This window comes from Rhinatrema bivittatum, chromosome 2 (assembly GCF_901001135.1).
Source record: "Rhinatrema bivittatum chromosome 2, aRhiBiv1.1, whole genome shotgun sequence".
In the NCBI taxonomy this organism is placed as follows: domain Eukaryota; kingdom Metazoa; phylum Chordata; class Amphibia; order Gymnophiona; family Rhinatrematidae; genus Rhinatrema; species Rhinatrema bivittatum.
The window spans coordinates 197,729,122-197,744,395 of NC_042616.1; the positions used below are offsets into that span (position 1 = coordinate 197,729,122).

At 40.6% G+C, this 15,274-nt stretch overlaps 1 protein-coding gene across 4 annotated transcripts in view; it reads right to left on the reverse strand.

The window, feature by feature from the left end:
* Positions 1-9,094: 9,094 nt before the first annotated feature.
* Positions 9,095-15,274, reverse strand: part of ANKMY2 (ankyrin repeat and MYND domain containing 2) — a 102,539-nt gene continuing 96,359 nt past the window's right edge. For 3 of the 4 annotated variants that reach the window (XM_029589022.1, XM_029589019.1, XM_029589021.1), the window contains exon 10: positions 9,095-10,369. In XM_029589022.1, coding sequence (XP_029444882.1) covers positions 10,173-10,369 — 197 coding nt within the window. In that variant the 3' untranslated portion in view covers positions 9,095-10,172. The remainder of the gene's footprint in view (positions 10,370-15,274) is intronic. The other variant, XM_029589020.1, reaches the window with a different exon arrangement.

Genomic DNA, 15,274 nt, shown 5'->3' on the forward strand with positions numbered 1-15,274 from the left:
AATCTAAGTAGATGACATCGAACACTCTTCCTCTATCTAATTCCTTAGTCACCCAATCAAAAAAGTCAATCAGATTTGTCTGACAGGACCTTCCCCTGGTGAATCCATACTGCCTCTGGTCTAGCAATTCTTCTGTCTGTAGATAGTTCACTATTCTTTCTTTCAGCAGCAACTCCATTACTTTTCCTACCACAGAGGCAAGGCTAACAGACCTGTAGTTTCTAGCCTCCTCTCTGCTCCCACTCTTGTGAAGTGGGACCACCACCACTCTTCTCAAATCACTCGGCACCACTCCCGTTTCTAGGGATCTATTGAACAGGTCACGCAACAGACCTGCCAGCACATCTCTGAGCTCCCTCAATATCCTGGGATGAACCTCATCAGGCCCTATGGCTTTGTCCACTTTCAGTTTTCCTAGGTCTTCCCATACATTCTCTTCTGTAAATGGAGTTACATCTACTCCACTCCTCTCCAGTTTCTTCTTACCTAGTGACGGTCCTTCTCCAGGGTCCTTTTTAGTTAACACCGAACTGAAGTATTCGTTTAATATCTCTGCCATTTCTTTGTCTCTCTCCACATATTGATCCTTTTCACCTTTCAATGTCACTATACCACTTTGAACTTTTCTCCTTTCTCTGAGGTATCTGAAAAATGTTTTGTCACCTCACTTTACCTCTTTGGCAATCCTTTCTTCTGCTTGACCTTTTGCTGTCTTGATTACTTTCTTTGTCTCCCTCAGTTCCACCAGATATTCTTCCTTGTGCTCCTCCCTTTGGGATCCTTTATATTTCTTGAGCGCTGTTCTTTTAGCTTTTATTTTGTCAGCCACCTTCTCCGAGTACCAGATAGGTTTCATTTTTCTCTTGCTTTTCTTTACTTTTCTAACATATAGATTAGTTGCCTTGGTTATTGCTCTTTTTAGTTTGGCCCACTGTTCTACATCTCATGTTCTCCCAGCCTTCTAGTTCTTCCTCCAGGTACTTCCCCATTTCATCAAAGTCTGTTTTTAAACTGCAAAACTCGGGTCTTCGTGCTTCTTCTCCGTATCCTGTTTGTGATATGAAACCATACCATTTGATGATCACTGGTGCTGAGGTGGGCACCCACCTGGACAGACACATTAGCTCCATGATTGAGCACTAAATCTAGTATAGCTCCCTCCCTGGTGGGTTCCATTACCAATTGTTTGAACAGAGATTCTTGCAGGGCATCCATGATCTACTACTGTTAGATTCTGCAGAAGGGATTCTCCACTCTACATTCGGCAGATTAAAATCTCCAACACTCACCACTTCTCCCTTCTTTCCCATCTCTTGGAGGTTTTCAACCAGATCTCTCAAGCTCTTCCATTTGATTTGGAGGCCTGTAAACCTCGCCAATAAAAATGGATGCCCTATCATCTATTTTTAGGTCTGCCCATAGTGCTTTTTCTTTGCCCCATCTTCCTTGCAGCTCAGATGCTTGGATATTGTTTCTACACAATAAGAGAATCTTTTTTAACTACAATATACTCATGCAAAAAATATTTTTATTAATGTAACAAAAATATAAAAACACAACCCTCACTAAACAATGTTAAAACTAAATAATCAACATCCACTCACTTCATTCATACCATTAAAATATTGACATCTGAAAACAATGTGACACGATACATATTTCAATACATCATGTTTAAATATGAGTTGAATACATATCAAATCATTATTATATTGATATAAACCTCCCACATAATGTGTACTATTATACTTCAATATGTTTGTTCTTATCAAAAATATCTTTGCAACACACAATGAAATTACCCCAATACACACAGATATTTTTTATATAAAATCTTCAGAAAAGAAAAAACTTTTTTTAATCCACACATCCCATCTCTATTCACATGGGGTTAAATCCGTCCCGTCTCTATTCACAGGGACTAAATTCGTCCTGTCCTTCAATGCATACACTTCGTCCAACACAGGATCCTTGTTTCAACCCCACCGAGGCTTCATCAGGGACTCATCGGTATAACAAATACCATTTTTCCACTTCTGCCAAAAAGACATAACATTACATATCTAAACTTCATAATTTATAACCCACCATATATTTATCAACCCATTAAGAAGTAATTACCTACTAACCTTCACAAAACTCACTTACTCAAAAGGGATTGTCAAATATCCAATCTAATTTAATATCACCACACACTCCAATTTCAAATATTGTTTTTCAGCTTATAATTCAGATCTCTAAAATTAAAAAAACAATATATCAAATCGTGCGATTCGAGTGGGGTTGTTTATGCAATTGTATGTCCGTGTGGTCTGGTATATATATTGGCCAAATGAGTAGAATGATTCGATCTCGCATTATAGAACATAGAAGTCGCATTAAATCTTTGAGGGCTAATGCGCCTTTAGTTGAACATTGGGTGGAACAGGCTCACATAATAGATGACATTAAACTTTTTGTTTTGAAGAGATTATGTTTACTGAATGGAGGTGATTTGTCGGTATCGCTAAGACGACTTGAACAGTGATTTATTTTTAAATGGGGTACGGTGGCTCCGGGTGGACTGAATGGTCCGATCGAATGGGACGCATTCTTGCATGTGAGTTGAGGATCTTGCAGGTGTTTAAAATGTGATCCTTATTTGTGCCCCTGATTCATTGGCCATTGATTAAGATATATAAGCCGGAGGATATGGAGTTACTTTACTACATTCATTTGACATGTGACATCCGTTGGTTTTGGTGGAGAGGTGAACACTTGGTGAAGGTAGGATATTGTGAGTTGGTTGTTTTGTCTAAGTTTAGGTCAGTTTCGACCTTGAGCTGCCTGTTTATGTATTGCGATGTATTCTTGTTGAGTCTTGTTTTTGATATATTGTTTTTCGAATTTTAGAGATCGGAATTATAAGCTGAAAAAACAATATTTGAAATTGGAGTGTGTGGTGATATTAGATTGGAAATTTGACAATCCCTTTTGAGTAAGTGAGTTTTGTGAAGGTTAGTAGATAATTACTTCTTAATGGGTTGATAAATATATGGTGGGTTATAAATTATGAAGTTTAGATATGTAATGTTATGTCTTTTTGGCAGAAGTGGAAAAATGGTATTTGTTATACCGATGAGTGCCTGATGAAGCCCCAGTGGGGGTGAAACAAGGATCCTGTGTTGGTCAAAGTGTATGCATTGAAGGACAGGACGAATTTAGTCCCTGTGAATAGAGACGGGATGTGTGGATTAAAAAAAGTTTTCTTATCTGAAGATTTTATATAAAAAATACCTGTGTGTATTGGGGTAATTTCATTGTGTGTTGCAAAGATATTTTTGATAAGAACAAACATATTGAAGTATAATAGTACACATTATATGGGAGGTTTATGTCAATATAATAATGATTTGATATGTATTCAACTCATATTTAAACATGATGTATTGAAATATGTATCGTGTCACATTGTTTTCAGATGTCAATATTTTAATGGTATGAATGAAGTGAGTGGATGTTGATTATTTAGTTTTAACATTGTTTAGTGAAGGTTGTGTTTTTATATTTTTGTTACATTAATAAAAATATTTTTTGCATGAGTATATTGTAGTTAAAAAAGATTCTCTTATTGTGTAGATTATTATCTGAAGAAGAGAGAATTATTGAAAATATATCCCTGTGTTTTTTTGTTAACCGTGTGGATATTGTTTCTGACATAAAGAGCCACTCCTCCCCCTTTCCTGTCCTCTCTGCCTGCCTTAACAAGTTATAGCCCGGTATTGCTGTGACAGCAACAATGTCCAAGTCCGCATCCACCATAATGGCTTGCAGATCTGGGATTTTATTGCCCAAACTACGAGCATTTGTGCTCATAGCTTTCCAGCTTTTCTCGTTCAGGTTACTGCTTTTCTTGGACTCCTTTTGTGATTTATTTAGTTGAGTTTTGTTATCCACTTCACCCTTTTCCATTGCATATTAGTATTTGGGGGGTGACATTCTAATTTGTCACCTCCAGCATCTAATTTAAATGCCTTATGACACAGGATTTGAATTTATCTCTTAGGATCCTTTTTCCTGCCACAGACAGATGTAAGCCATCTTTGACAAAGAGCTTTTTACTATTCCATACACAGCCCCCGCCCCCAATAAATCCAAAACTTTGTTCCTTACAGCAGGATTTGAGCCATGCATTGAAGTTATTAATATGGCTTAGCATCTCCTTCCACTTTCCATGAACAGGTAACACTTCTGAAAAGGCAATGGTTGTCGCCATGTGGCTAATCTGCTTTGCCTAGAAATCTCTCTGTACCTCTTGGATGCTGTTTCTAGCAAGGTCTTTGGTTCCCAGATGGATGATAATATCAACTTTAGAGTCTTTGCTTTCTTCTTTGATCACTTTGACTATTTGAACAGCATGGATTTTAATTTCTTAGTTGTTACTACATATTTGATTTCTTTTTCTTTGCTATGTAATATTTAGTTATGCTCTATTTCATTAAAAATGTGTTTGTGTTAATTTTTTTTTACTGAAACAGCATTTTAAAATTTTCTATCTTTTAATAAATGTATTTAAAAATAAAAATGTGATTTTTCTCTTCAAAATTTACTGTAACTTAGATCAGTGGTTCTCAACCTTTTTTTGGCTGGGACACACCTGACAGATGGTTCTCATATGCGTGACACACTGAACATGTGACCATTACGGGGGCTAAACATAAACATGCACTCTGCATCCACAGAAATCCCCTCAATCTCCAGCAATGAGTGCAGAGCAGATCTAGGGCATTACCCTGTACAACTCACCATACAAACAAGATATTCTGGTTCTTATAACATATCAGTAAAAACAAAACAAACTCCCTTTACTACCAGGCACAATAGCCTTCCTTAGGAAAAGACAATTTACCACTAATGCATATCCTATTGAGAAAACACAACAAATAAGATTGATACAAATGCCTACATGCTAGTAAAATACCTCACCTTGGTCACACACCTAGAACTGACCTTCACCAAGTACGGAAAAACCACAAATTATAAATATGGAGACAGAAACTGGAATGGAAAACCAAAAAAGCCACTCTGCATGCAGTGCGAACCTGGAGATATGAAAAGAGAAATATAGCACCTAACAGACTCTCAGGATTTGCAATAATGCACACAAACTTACCCACACAAAGTTACACCTGTATTATGGAACACACTCAAACAGTAACAACCCTAGAAATACAACTATTAAACCAGGCCCTAAACACTAATACATTTCCTATTGGGAAAACAGAATAAGCCAAGCTGCTATAGAGCCCCACACAGAAATAATTGTAAAGCTATACTAAAAATGTTACAAAACAGCTGCTAACAGAATTTCCAACAATTAAAAACTCATAAAAATTATTAAAACATGTCCAAAGATCAATAAAATATTTCAAAACAGCAGACATTGCATAATACCCAATAATTAAAATGGCAGTCAATCAAGAAAAATAAATTTAAAAGCCATCTTTACTTACCCTCTCCAGCAACTCTCCTACTCCTTTCCCTTCCAGGCCAATAGCACTCACCAGAAGCAGCAAGGGCTGCTGAAGTTCTGTCCTCAGTCTTCTCCCTTAGCGCCCACAATCAGTCTCACACACACCACCCCACCCTTCCAATTAGACCCCACGATCAGTCTCGGTCTCTTTCACACCAGTCATCTTCCTGACCAGTCTCTCTCTCAATCACACTCATGCTCTTATATACAAGCTCTTAATCACACACAAATGCTTTCGCACCCATTCACACCAGCTCTCATCCAGGCTTCTATTCACACCCACAGACACCAGCTCTCACCCAGGCTTCCATTCACACCCACAGACACAAGCTCTCACCACATGCATCCATTCACACCCACAAGCTCTCACCCATGCATCCATTCACACCCACACCCACACAAACTCTCACCAAAAACAACTTCTTCCTTCACTGCAGGGATGGGCTCCAGTTCCGCCGCAGCTTTATTCCAGCGGGCCTTCTTTTTTCGGCGCCATGGGGATGGGCTCCCGTGGTGGCCTCTGTCGGGGTTGGGTTTTCTCTTCGCTGCTATGGGAATGGGCTCCCATAGCGGCCTTGCTTCGTCGGGGGTCGGGTTTTCATCTTCACCGCTACGGGGATGGGCTCTCGTAGCGGCCTTGCTTCACCGGGTTCGGGTTTTCCTCTTCACCGCTATGGGGATGGGCTCCTGTAGTGGCCTTGCTTTGTCGGGGTTCAACACTGCCGTTCCTCACCCCTTCTCTGGGCTATGTGATGCCTGCCTCACTGGCCAATCAAAGACTTCCTCCCTTCTTCCTACTCCCACCGGCAGGTAGAAGGGAGGAGGCTTCCGATTGGCCTGCGCGGGGGCAGGCAGAATGAAGGAGGCTTCGTGAAGTTACATCAGGACAAGGGAACCATGATCCTGATAGCACCTCACTGGCCACGCCAAGTGTGGTTTCCAATCCTTCAGGATCTCTCCATTCGCAAGCACATTCCCTTGGGAAAGGACCCGCTTCTGATTACGCAAAACAACTGGTGCCTATGCCACCCCAATCTTCAAGCCTTGTCCCTGATGGCATGGAAGTTGAAAGGTTAATTCTTCAGCCACTTAACCTTTCTGAACCAGTTTCCCGTGTTCTGATTGCTTCACGGAAGCCTTCCATGAGAAAATCGTATTCTTACAAATGGAACAGGTTTACGTCATGGTGCTCTTCCCAATCCCTTGACCCCTTTATCTGTCAAATCTTGACGTTTCTAGACTATCTCTGGCCCTTGTCAGAGTCAGGTCTAAAAACTTCCTCCATCAGAATGCATGTCAGTGCGGTGACATGCATTCTGAAGAAAGGAAGAATCTGCTCACCAAACAGATTATCTCCTACGCACGGCAGGTTGGATAATCTGTCCTGTACACTTCAGGGTGAAGGTCAGAAGATTTGAGCCAGGCCCATCTTCGTGCCGAGATAGCAGCTGGTAGCAGTGTCTAAGATATCGTAAGATGATTGTATCTCATGCTTGCCTGCCTCAAAGCCCTTGTTCACAAGGGTTTGGAGTTGTTCTTGGAATTGTTGAGGCAGGGAGTCTGTCAGGTCTTGTATCTGGGTCATATAGAGCTGGTAACAAGCAATGCGGGAAATAAGCATTGAGCAGTGGAAGACCTGACGTCCAATGGCATCTAGAAATTTCTGCTCCTTTCCTGGGGGAAAGGAAGTGTGAGGTTTTGATCTTTTTGCTCTCTTCTGGCCAGATTTTACTACTACAGATTGATGATCCAATTGAGTTTTATGAAAACCTGGAGCTGACTGTACCAAAGTAAGTGGTGTCAGCCTTCCTGTTGACTGGAGCAACGGAGCCAGGGTGTTCCCAGTTCTTCTTAAGGAGATCTAGAAGAACCTGGTGGATAGGGATGGAGGTTATTTTCCTTGGGAGCATCCAAGAATTGCAAGAGCTCCATCATGTGATGCCTGTCATCTTGTTCGGTCTGTAATTGGAAGGGAACCAATTCATACATCTCCTTCACAAAATTTATAAAGGAAAGGTCCTCTGGAGGAGAACGCTTCCTGCTTTCAGTAGGAGAAGGTGGTGAAGGCAAGTCATCAGTGTCTGGTGAAGAATCATCGGTCCAGGTATCGCATGGATCAACACCTGCCCCTCTAGGAGCCGGAGGGGTCGGGGTGGTGGAATCCCTGAAGGTCCTGGTCTAGGCTCCGAAGGCATCGAAGGAGTAATGGGAGGCACCGATGAAGGCATCGATGGATGGATCGGTGGCGCCGGACGTATCTGCATCAATGGCTGAGGCAGGACTCCAGATGAAGGGATGCGGAACGGTGTTTCTCTTCCCGATGACAAACTAAGCGGAGAGAGCACCGGAGCCATTGGTGACCCAGGATCCATCGGTGGAAAAAGCGGCAATGAGCACTTCCATCCTCAATAGCAGAGGTGCCAACGCTGCTGGGATCGGGTCGGTTCCATGATCGGTACCAACGTTAAAGGCGGAGTCATGGCTCCTGATACCCTGTCGGGTGAGGGCTGCCTCGGTGACCTGGTCGCCGAAAAGGTCGGTGCCTGTTCTGGACAGGGTTTCTTTGACGGCGGCTCAGAAGATGGCGAGGTTGATTATTTCGCTCCCTCAATGGTCCGAGACTTCCGATGTCGGTGGCAATGTTTCTCTCTATGATCCCCTCGGTCCTGAGGGGGAGTAGAGGTGGTTGAAGGCCGAGAAGTCGTCGATGTTGGATGGTCACCGGCCGGTAGACTATGTTGGCGTGAAGTTGATGGTGCCGGTTCAGACGTTGATGCAATAGACGGCGTCAGGGTTTGAGCACGGAAAAGAAGTTCCATCTTCTCCATTCTGGCATTGCGACCTTTTGGTGTCATTAAGGCACATTTGGTGCAGGTCAGGACATCATGCTCACATCCAAGACACATTACACAGACCCTATGGGGGTCTGTTATGGACATGGTGCGACTACAGTTCGGGCACCGACGGAACCCCGACGCCATGGCCATGAAAAAATTTAGCTGTGGTGCAGTCAACGGCCGGTAGGTCGCGAAGGCAAAACTAGACGGGAACCGACCGAAAACAGGAAGAAAACTTACTGAGTATCGTGGCTGAAAAAGTTGAAGGAGGGACCCCTGTGGGGTAAAGAAAGTTTTAGGAATTTTCCTCGTGGAATTACTATCAGGAATATGTGCAGAGCTCCTTAACCGCGTGGCTACTGCTTTGCGGAAAAAAGAAAACTGAAAAGGGACCCCTGCTGGCTGCAGGGTTAGTGCCATGCTGGGCATGCCCAGTAGGTGCCAGTCAAAGTTCTAGAAACTTTGACAAAAGTGTTCCGTGATTGGGCTCCATTCTGTGATGTCATCCATATGTGAAGACTACCATCCTGTTTGTCCTGTGAGAAAATGTTTTACATTATACCCAAGTGTGAAAATACTCATTTCTGAAAGACCAGAACAGCTCTTAAAGCAGAGCTACTGCTAATTGTGTGCTGTAGGGAATAGAAATATGCCAATACAAACTAAAATTTTCTTTTTTTTTTTTTTTTTTTTTTAAATGTTTTAATAGACAATCCACCTATAGCCATTTTGTTGACTATTGATGTCAGATGAAAAATTATTTCATTTCAGCAGAAACCCACTGAAATGCCAGTGTTTTATTTATTTTTTAACCATTGTGTAGGCCTACAAAATTTACAGTTCAAAAGAAGTAATATGAGCAAGAATGAACAGCAACACTTTTAGTCTTACACTGAAGAGATGTCCTGCTGCTACCACTGGTAAACAAAATGTTTACTTCCATATTAACTGGATCTTATTGTGTAAGATTTTTCTCAATTCACAGCACTTTAAGGGACAACAGCCATCTTCTCAATTTACATAAAACTAATCTACAGATTGATTTGTGAGAAGTACAAGTCACTTAACTAAATACACTCAACACAGAATGTTCCAAAGGATTATACCATGGCAAAAGCCATCTATTCTATGTGAATCATACCGCTGGGAGACAAATTAATGATCTCAACCAAAATAAAGCATGTATATTGCGCCATAATCATTACAGTGATTTCTGGCATTTTTAACAGAAACATGGATTTGTCATCAACTTCAGGTGTAAGAAATTTAGTACAAACTATCAACACCGCATGGATTGCCCCCCCCCCCCCCCCCAAGGTAAAGCTACCAGAGACATTTTTCCAGGGCAATGCAGACATGCTACAATAGAAATCTGTAGTTAACACCCAATATTTATGACTAGATAACTAAATATTTGCATTTTTTGTAGGAAAAGGATTTAGGCTTGCTTTGACATTTTTACATGGAATAAGTGCTTCATTTTGGAGTTGAAAGTTAGTCTTCCAATGATTTTTCATTCCTGCCCCAGTATGATCTTTCTAGGAAAGGATACTGAACTACTTGAAGGTTCCCTTAAAAATGCTGTGGCACAGTGCAACTTATTTCTTCATCTCACTAATAACCATTATTGCAGACAGGCATTCGTATATTTAATGTACTTGGAATGACATGCACATTTGTAAGGAGTCTCTGGCCAGATGAGTAATAAGCTTATTCTGAGCAGTGGAGTATTAAAGATGGCTAGTTTCTTCTTTTAGAAAAGCATGATATAGTGTTCATGTGTGGTTCATGGACTCGGTAGAACGCAGCAAACACTACAGTCTTCACTCTTTAGATTCCTTCAGAATACTAGATGCAGTTATACTGCTATTGCCTTCATGTATGCTCTCGGTATGTGCTGCTGGTACTGCTGAGGTTTCTTTTTCCTCTGCTTTGCCAGTGCTGGCATCAATGCTCACTGATTCTTTAGTAGCTCCTGTCTGAAGGATGGCTGGACCAACTGGCAAACTCAATTCTTCTGCTGCCAAGATATAAAAAAAAGATACAATTAAATATACATCATTATGCATTAATGTTTTGCTGTTTTGTAATACAGGGATAATAAAAAATGATTTTGTACTTATATAAAAATTTTTGAAAAACAGAACTATATCAAGTATGGATGAATGATATTGGAGGATTAAAATGCAACTGGCAAAATATGACGACAACTGCAATATGCCCCAAATACAGTGTATCAAATCCATTTTCATAAGCATACACTGGGCAATTTTCAAAGTGATTTCTGCAGATATAACTTTCAACCTGTGTAAACTGGCTGTCTGAAAACTGTCCACCCAATGTGACTAAAAATGCATCCCATGCCTGCCATGATCTTGCACAAGTCACCTCATCCTCTATTGCCTCAGGTATAACTTAGCTTGTTAAGTCCTCTTGGGCAGGGAAATAACTACAGTACCTGAATTGTAACTCACCTTGAGCTCTGTTTTGGAAAAGGCAAGTAATTAAATATTAAATCCAAATCTATATAAGTGACTCAAAGTTGTACGCATTAAGATGATCCAATCCCACAATACAACAGTTTCCCTAGCACAAGAGGAGAGATTGTTGAAGGAGAACATAGCAAGCAGATTGTTGGTTTAAACTAGGACAATTTGACAAGCCATCTAATGGCTGAAAACCTTTAGAGTAACGTATTGTCCTCAGCTCCAAGACTGGACATGCAAGCTTTTCTCTTAGAGGAATCAAAGGTCCCAAAAGTAGAAGTCTATTTAAATGAGCTCTCCAGCCTATGCTGGACACATCTGTGTTCAGGACAATTAGGAGAGACTGAATTTGAATGGAAGAATCACAAAAATAGGGAGGCTGAGCTCAAATATACTGGCTGGAGTATTCTTGGGGTCTTTGAGTGGCTTGCTTCTATGGGGACATAAGATCAATTGGGAATATCTCATATGGAAATGTGCCATGGATATAACATGCCTTCAAAGCCACAAGATCAACATCCTCAATGACCAGCAGGCTGTCTGTATAATTTTCTCCACTGTAGACTGAGTCAGCAATCTGGCGTCCTGCTTGCAGAAAGGAAAGCCATCGCTCAAATTCTGTCTATCAGAGCCCCTATGAATTCTAGCTGTGGTATCGAACTCAGATTTGATTTAGGGTGGTTAATAATGAATCCATATAAGGACGGTGTTGCACATGGATTCATCTGCCCACCTGAGACTTGCCCTTGACCATCCAATTATACAAATAAGTAAACATATGAACTCCCAGTTTGCATGTAAATACCATGACGGCAGCTAGACATTTTGTAAATAACTGCAGGGCTGACTGTTGACCAAAAGAAAATATGCAAAACCAAAAGGTGATGGTTCCCTACAACAAATCTGAGGTACTTCCTGTGATGAATTCTTTATAGGAGAGCATGTTGGTATGGTTTTTTTTATATATATTTCTTTATTTTACATAAGACTAGGTAGTTTCCATTTGCCACTTCCTTTTTTTCTTTGAAGAACAAACTATTGTTTCCTGTTGCCTTTGCACAGTGAATGTGCATATAAAAGCAAGACCAGCTCTGACAGAGCTTAGGCAAGCAGTGAAGAGGGATAGAAAACAGAGTGGGCAGCAGGTGGGAGTTGAACCATGAAATGTCAAAAGGGCCAAACTCCCAATCAGTGAGAAAAATTTGCCAGACAATGGAAAACTGCAACAAGTCACTTATAAGCTCTCAGAAACAGGTAATGAACGTATGATAAAATTCTGGCCTGTCAAGAAGTGCCTCTTGGGGTTCCTGTCCCTTCAGAAAAGGGTGGACATTGCCCAGTGAACAGCAACAACCAATGGTGTCTCTGGCATTGCCTAATACATCATGGCAGTATTGCTCTGGGTGGACAGACAAAAACCACAAGCATCATGATAGCAAGGGACTAGAGCTGAATTTGCATCAGTAGCTGAGTTACACAAAGGAGAAGACTGTATTGCTCCTTACATTGGGATCAGAGTGCCAACAAGAGAGGAACCCAGCCGAAAACTGGAAATTGCACAGGGAGACTCTGGACTGTTCATCTGAGACATCTCACAGGTGACATTCCTCGTTCAACTTGGCTGAGAGATACTCATGTTGGGGGTTCAATTATTTTGGTTTTATTATACAAATACAGAGCTGGGTTTCTAGGCTTAGGCTGACAGAAAAAACAGTTTTGCTAAATAAAACTTGGCATAAATTCTTATTGTGTCCTGAATTTTTAAGGTTCTAATCCCTAGGAACAATGCCAATACCTTTGTTGCTGCTTTTCTCCCAAAACAGGCCAGACCAAACACTGAAGGAACAATATTTATTTGTTCTTATATACCAACGTTCATGGGAAACATCACATCGGTTTACAATAATTATAACATACACAATTCAAAAATAAAACAAAAAAATTAAGATACAATGGGGCAGATTTTCAAAGACGCGCATAACCCCAAAAACCTGCTCCTGCGCGAGCCCATTTTGCATAGGCTCGGCGGCGCGCGCAAGCCCATTTTGCATAGGCTCGGCAGCGCGTGCAAGCCCCGGGATGTGCATATGTCCCGGGGCTTTGAAAAAGGGGCGGGAAGAGGGCAGGGGCGTGGTGCCGCTCCGGGGGTGGGACTGAGGCCTCCGGCACAGCGGCTGTGCCGGGGGTTGGTGCGCCAGCAGCTGGCTGGCGCGCAAGATACGCCTGCCAGAGGTAGGTGGGGAAAAAAAAAAAAAATCGGAAGAAAAGTTCCCTCAGAGGCCGCTCCCCTCCACCGATTTCGGAGCGGCCTTGGAGGGAACGGGGAAAGCCATCGAGGCTCCCCTAGGGCTCGGTGTGCATCCCCTTGTGCGCGGCCGACCCTGGATTTTAACACGTGCGGCAGCGCACACACGTTATAAAATCGGGTGTACATTTCTGCGCGCTGGGTAGCGCACACAAATGTACCCCGCACACGCAGATTTTAAAATCTGCGCCATTATGTTTAAAAATCATAAAAATATATTTAGAATTTTTAATAAAGCTTCTTAAAAGTACAATAAAATAGGTGACTAAAAAGTCATTGAGCATGAGGAATTGTGTCTGTCTTCGAATATTATGTAAATGCTTGTTGAAAGAGCCAGGTTTTTATGCCCTTCTAAATGTTCTAATATTTGGTTCAAGTCTTAAATCTTGCAGTAAGGAGGTCCATAACTGTGGTCCTGCAGTTGATATAGCTCTTTGTCTTACTGTGCTTAGGTGTGCTGATTAGGGGGAAAGGATAGGTAAGGTCCCATTACTTGCTGATCTTGTATTTCTTTGTAGAGTGTGGAAGTGGAGAGCTGCAGTAAGCCATTCTACTTTCTCATTATAAAGTGTCTTGTGAATTAATGATACGAGTTTTGAAATGAATACGATGTATAATTGGAAGCCAATGTAATTCCTTTAGAATTGGAGTTGTGTGTTCAGTTTTCTTGGTATGTGTTAGTATTCTGGTGGCTGAATTTTGCAAAAGTTGAAGGGGTCTGATGGTGGAGACAGGGAGGCCTAATAATAAGGCATTGCAGTTGTCGATTTTTGAGAAAATGAGTGCTTGAAGGACTGTTCTAAAATCATGTTTATGAAGTAGCGGTCTTAATTTTTTTAGGGCATGTAATTTAAAATAGCCATCCTTGATTAGGTTATTTATCCAGTTTTTAAAGTTGAATTCACTATCAAGCATGATTCCAAGATCTTTAACTTCATGTGAAATAGAGTATTTGTTTGACTATGTTTTTTCTAAAGTAGTTAGTTTATTTAATTTGTGGCATATTATAAGGAGCTCTGTTTTGGTTGGATTTAACGATAAAACTCATTTGCGCTAAAAGTCGGTTTATAGAGAAAAGATACATTTCCACAAAGTTTTAATGCGGATTCAATAGAGCTTGTAATAGGAATTAAAATTTGAACATCATCGGCGTAGATAAAATGAGTTAGTCCAATTCCTGCTAAAAGCTTGCAAAGTGGGAGCATATATAAATTAAAAATTGTTGAAGATAATGAGGATCTTTGTGGAACACTGTGAATGATGTTTATTTGTTTATTTGTTCTATTTTATTTTATTTATTTATCGAGTTATTTATTTATCGAGTTTTATATACCGTCGTTCGGTTTCGCCATCACAACGGTTTACAAAGTTTCAGTGTTTAACCGAGTGTTCAAAATTTTTAACTGTGTATGATCTGTTTCTTAAGTACGATTCAAACCATTGATAAGTGACATCTGTTAAACCTATTTCTCTTAATCTATCAATTAAAATGTCATGGTTAACCGTGTCAAAAGCTGCGGATATTTCTAGCATTACTAGAAGATATGATTGGCCATTGTCTAAACCTCTCAGGACAGTATCCATGAGAGAAACAAGTAGGGTCTCTGTACTGAAAAATTTTTGGAAACCGAATTGGAATAGAGGATATTGTGATTCTCCAGATGTTGTGTAAATTGCTGATCGACTACTTTTTCCATAATTTTGGAAAGAAATGGCAAGATAGAAATGGGTCTATAATTAAACGGGTCTAATAAATTTGAATGAGGTTTTTTTTTGATTGGTTTGATAATTGCATTTTTTTGACTATCAGAAAAAAATACCTTAAGGGAGACATTGATAAATGTCAGCTAACGGTTTTGCAATTATGTTAGGCACCAGATTTAGGGATTTAATGGGTATGGGATCGGAAGGGTTGGCAGCAGGGTTAATTTTTTTTTTTAGGAGGATTTCCACTTCAGTAGAGGAAATATTTTCAAATTTTGACCAAGATGTGTCTGAATTTATTGGTAGCATTATCTTATTTGTCTTATCTATAGGAATGTTATTTATCAGATTAAGAGTTTTGTCTCTGAAAAATTTTGCAAGCTCATTGCATTGCATTTCAGAGTTATCTTGGGGTGTTAAATTTGGTGTT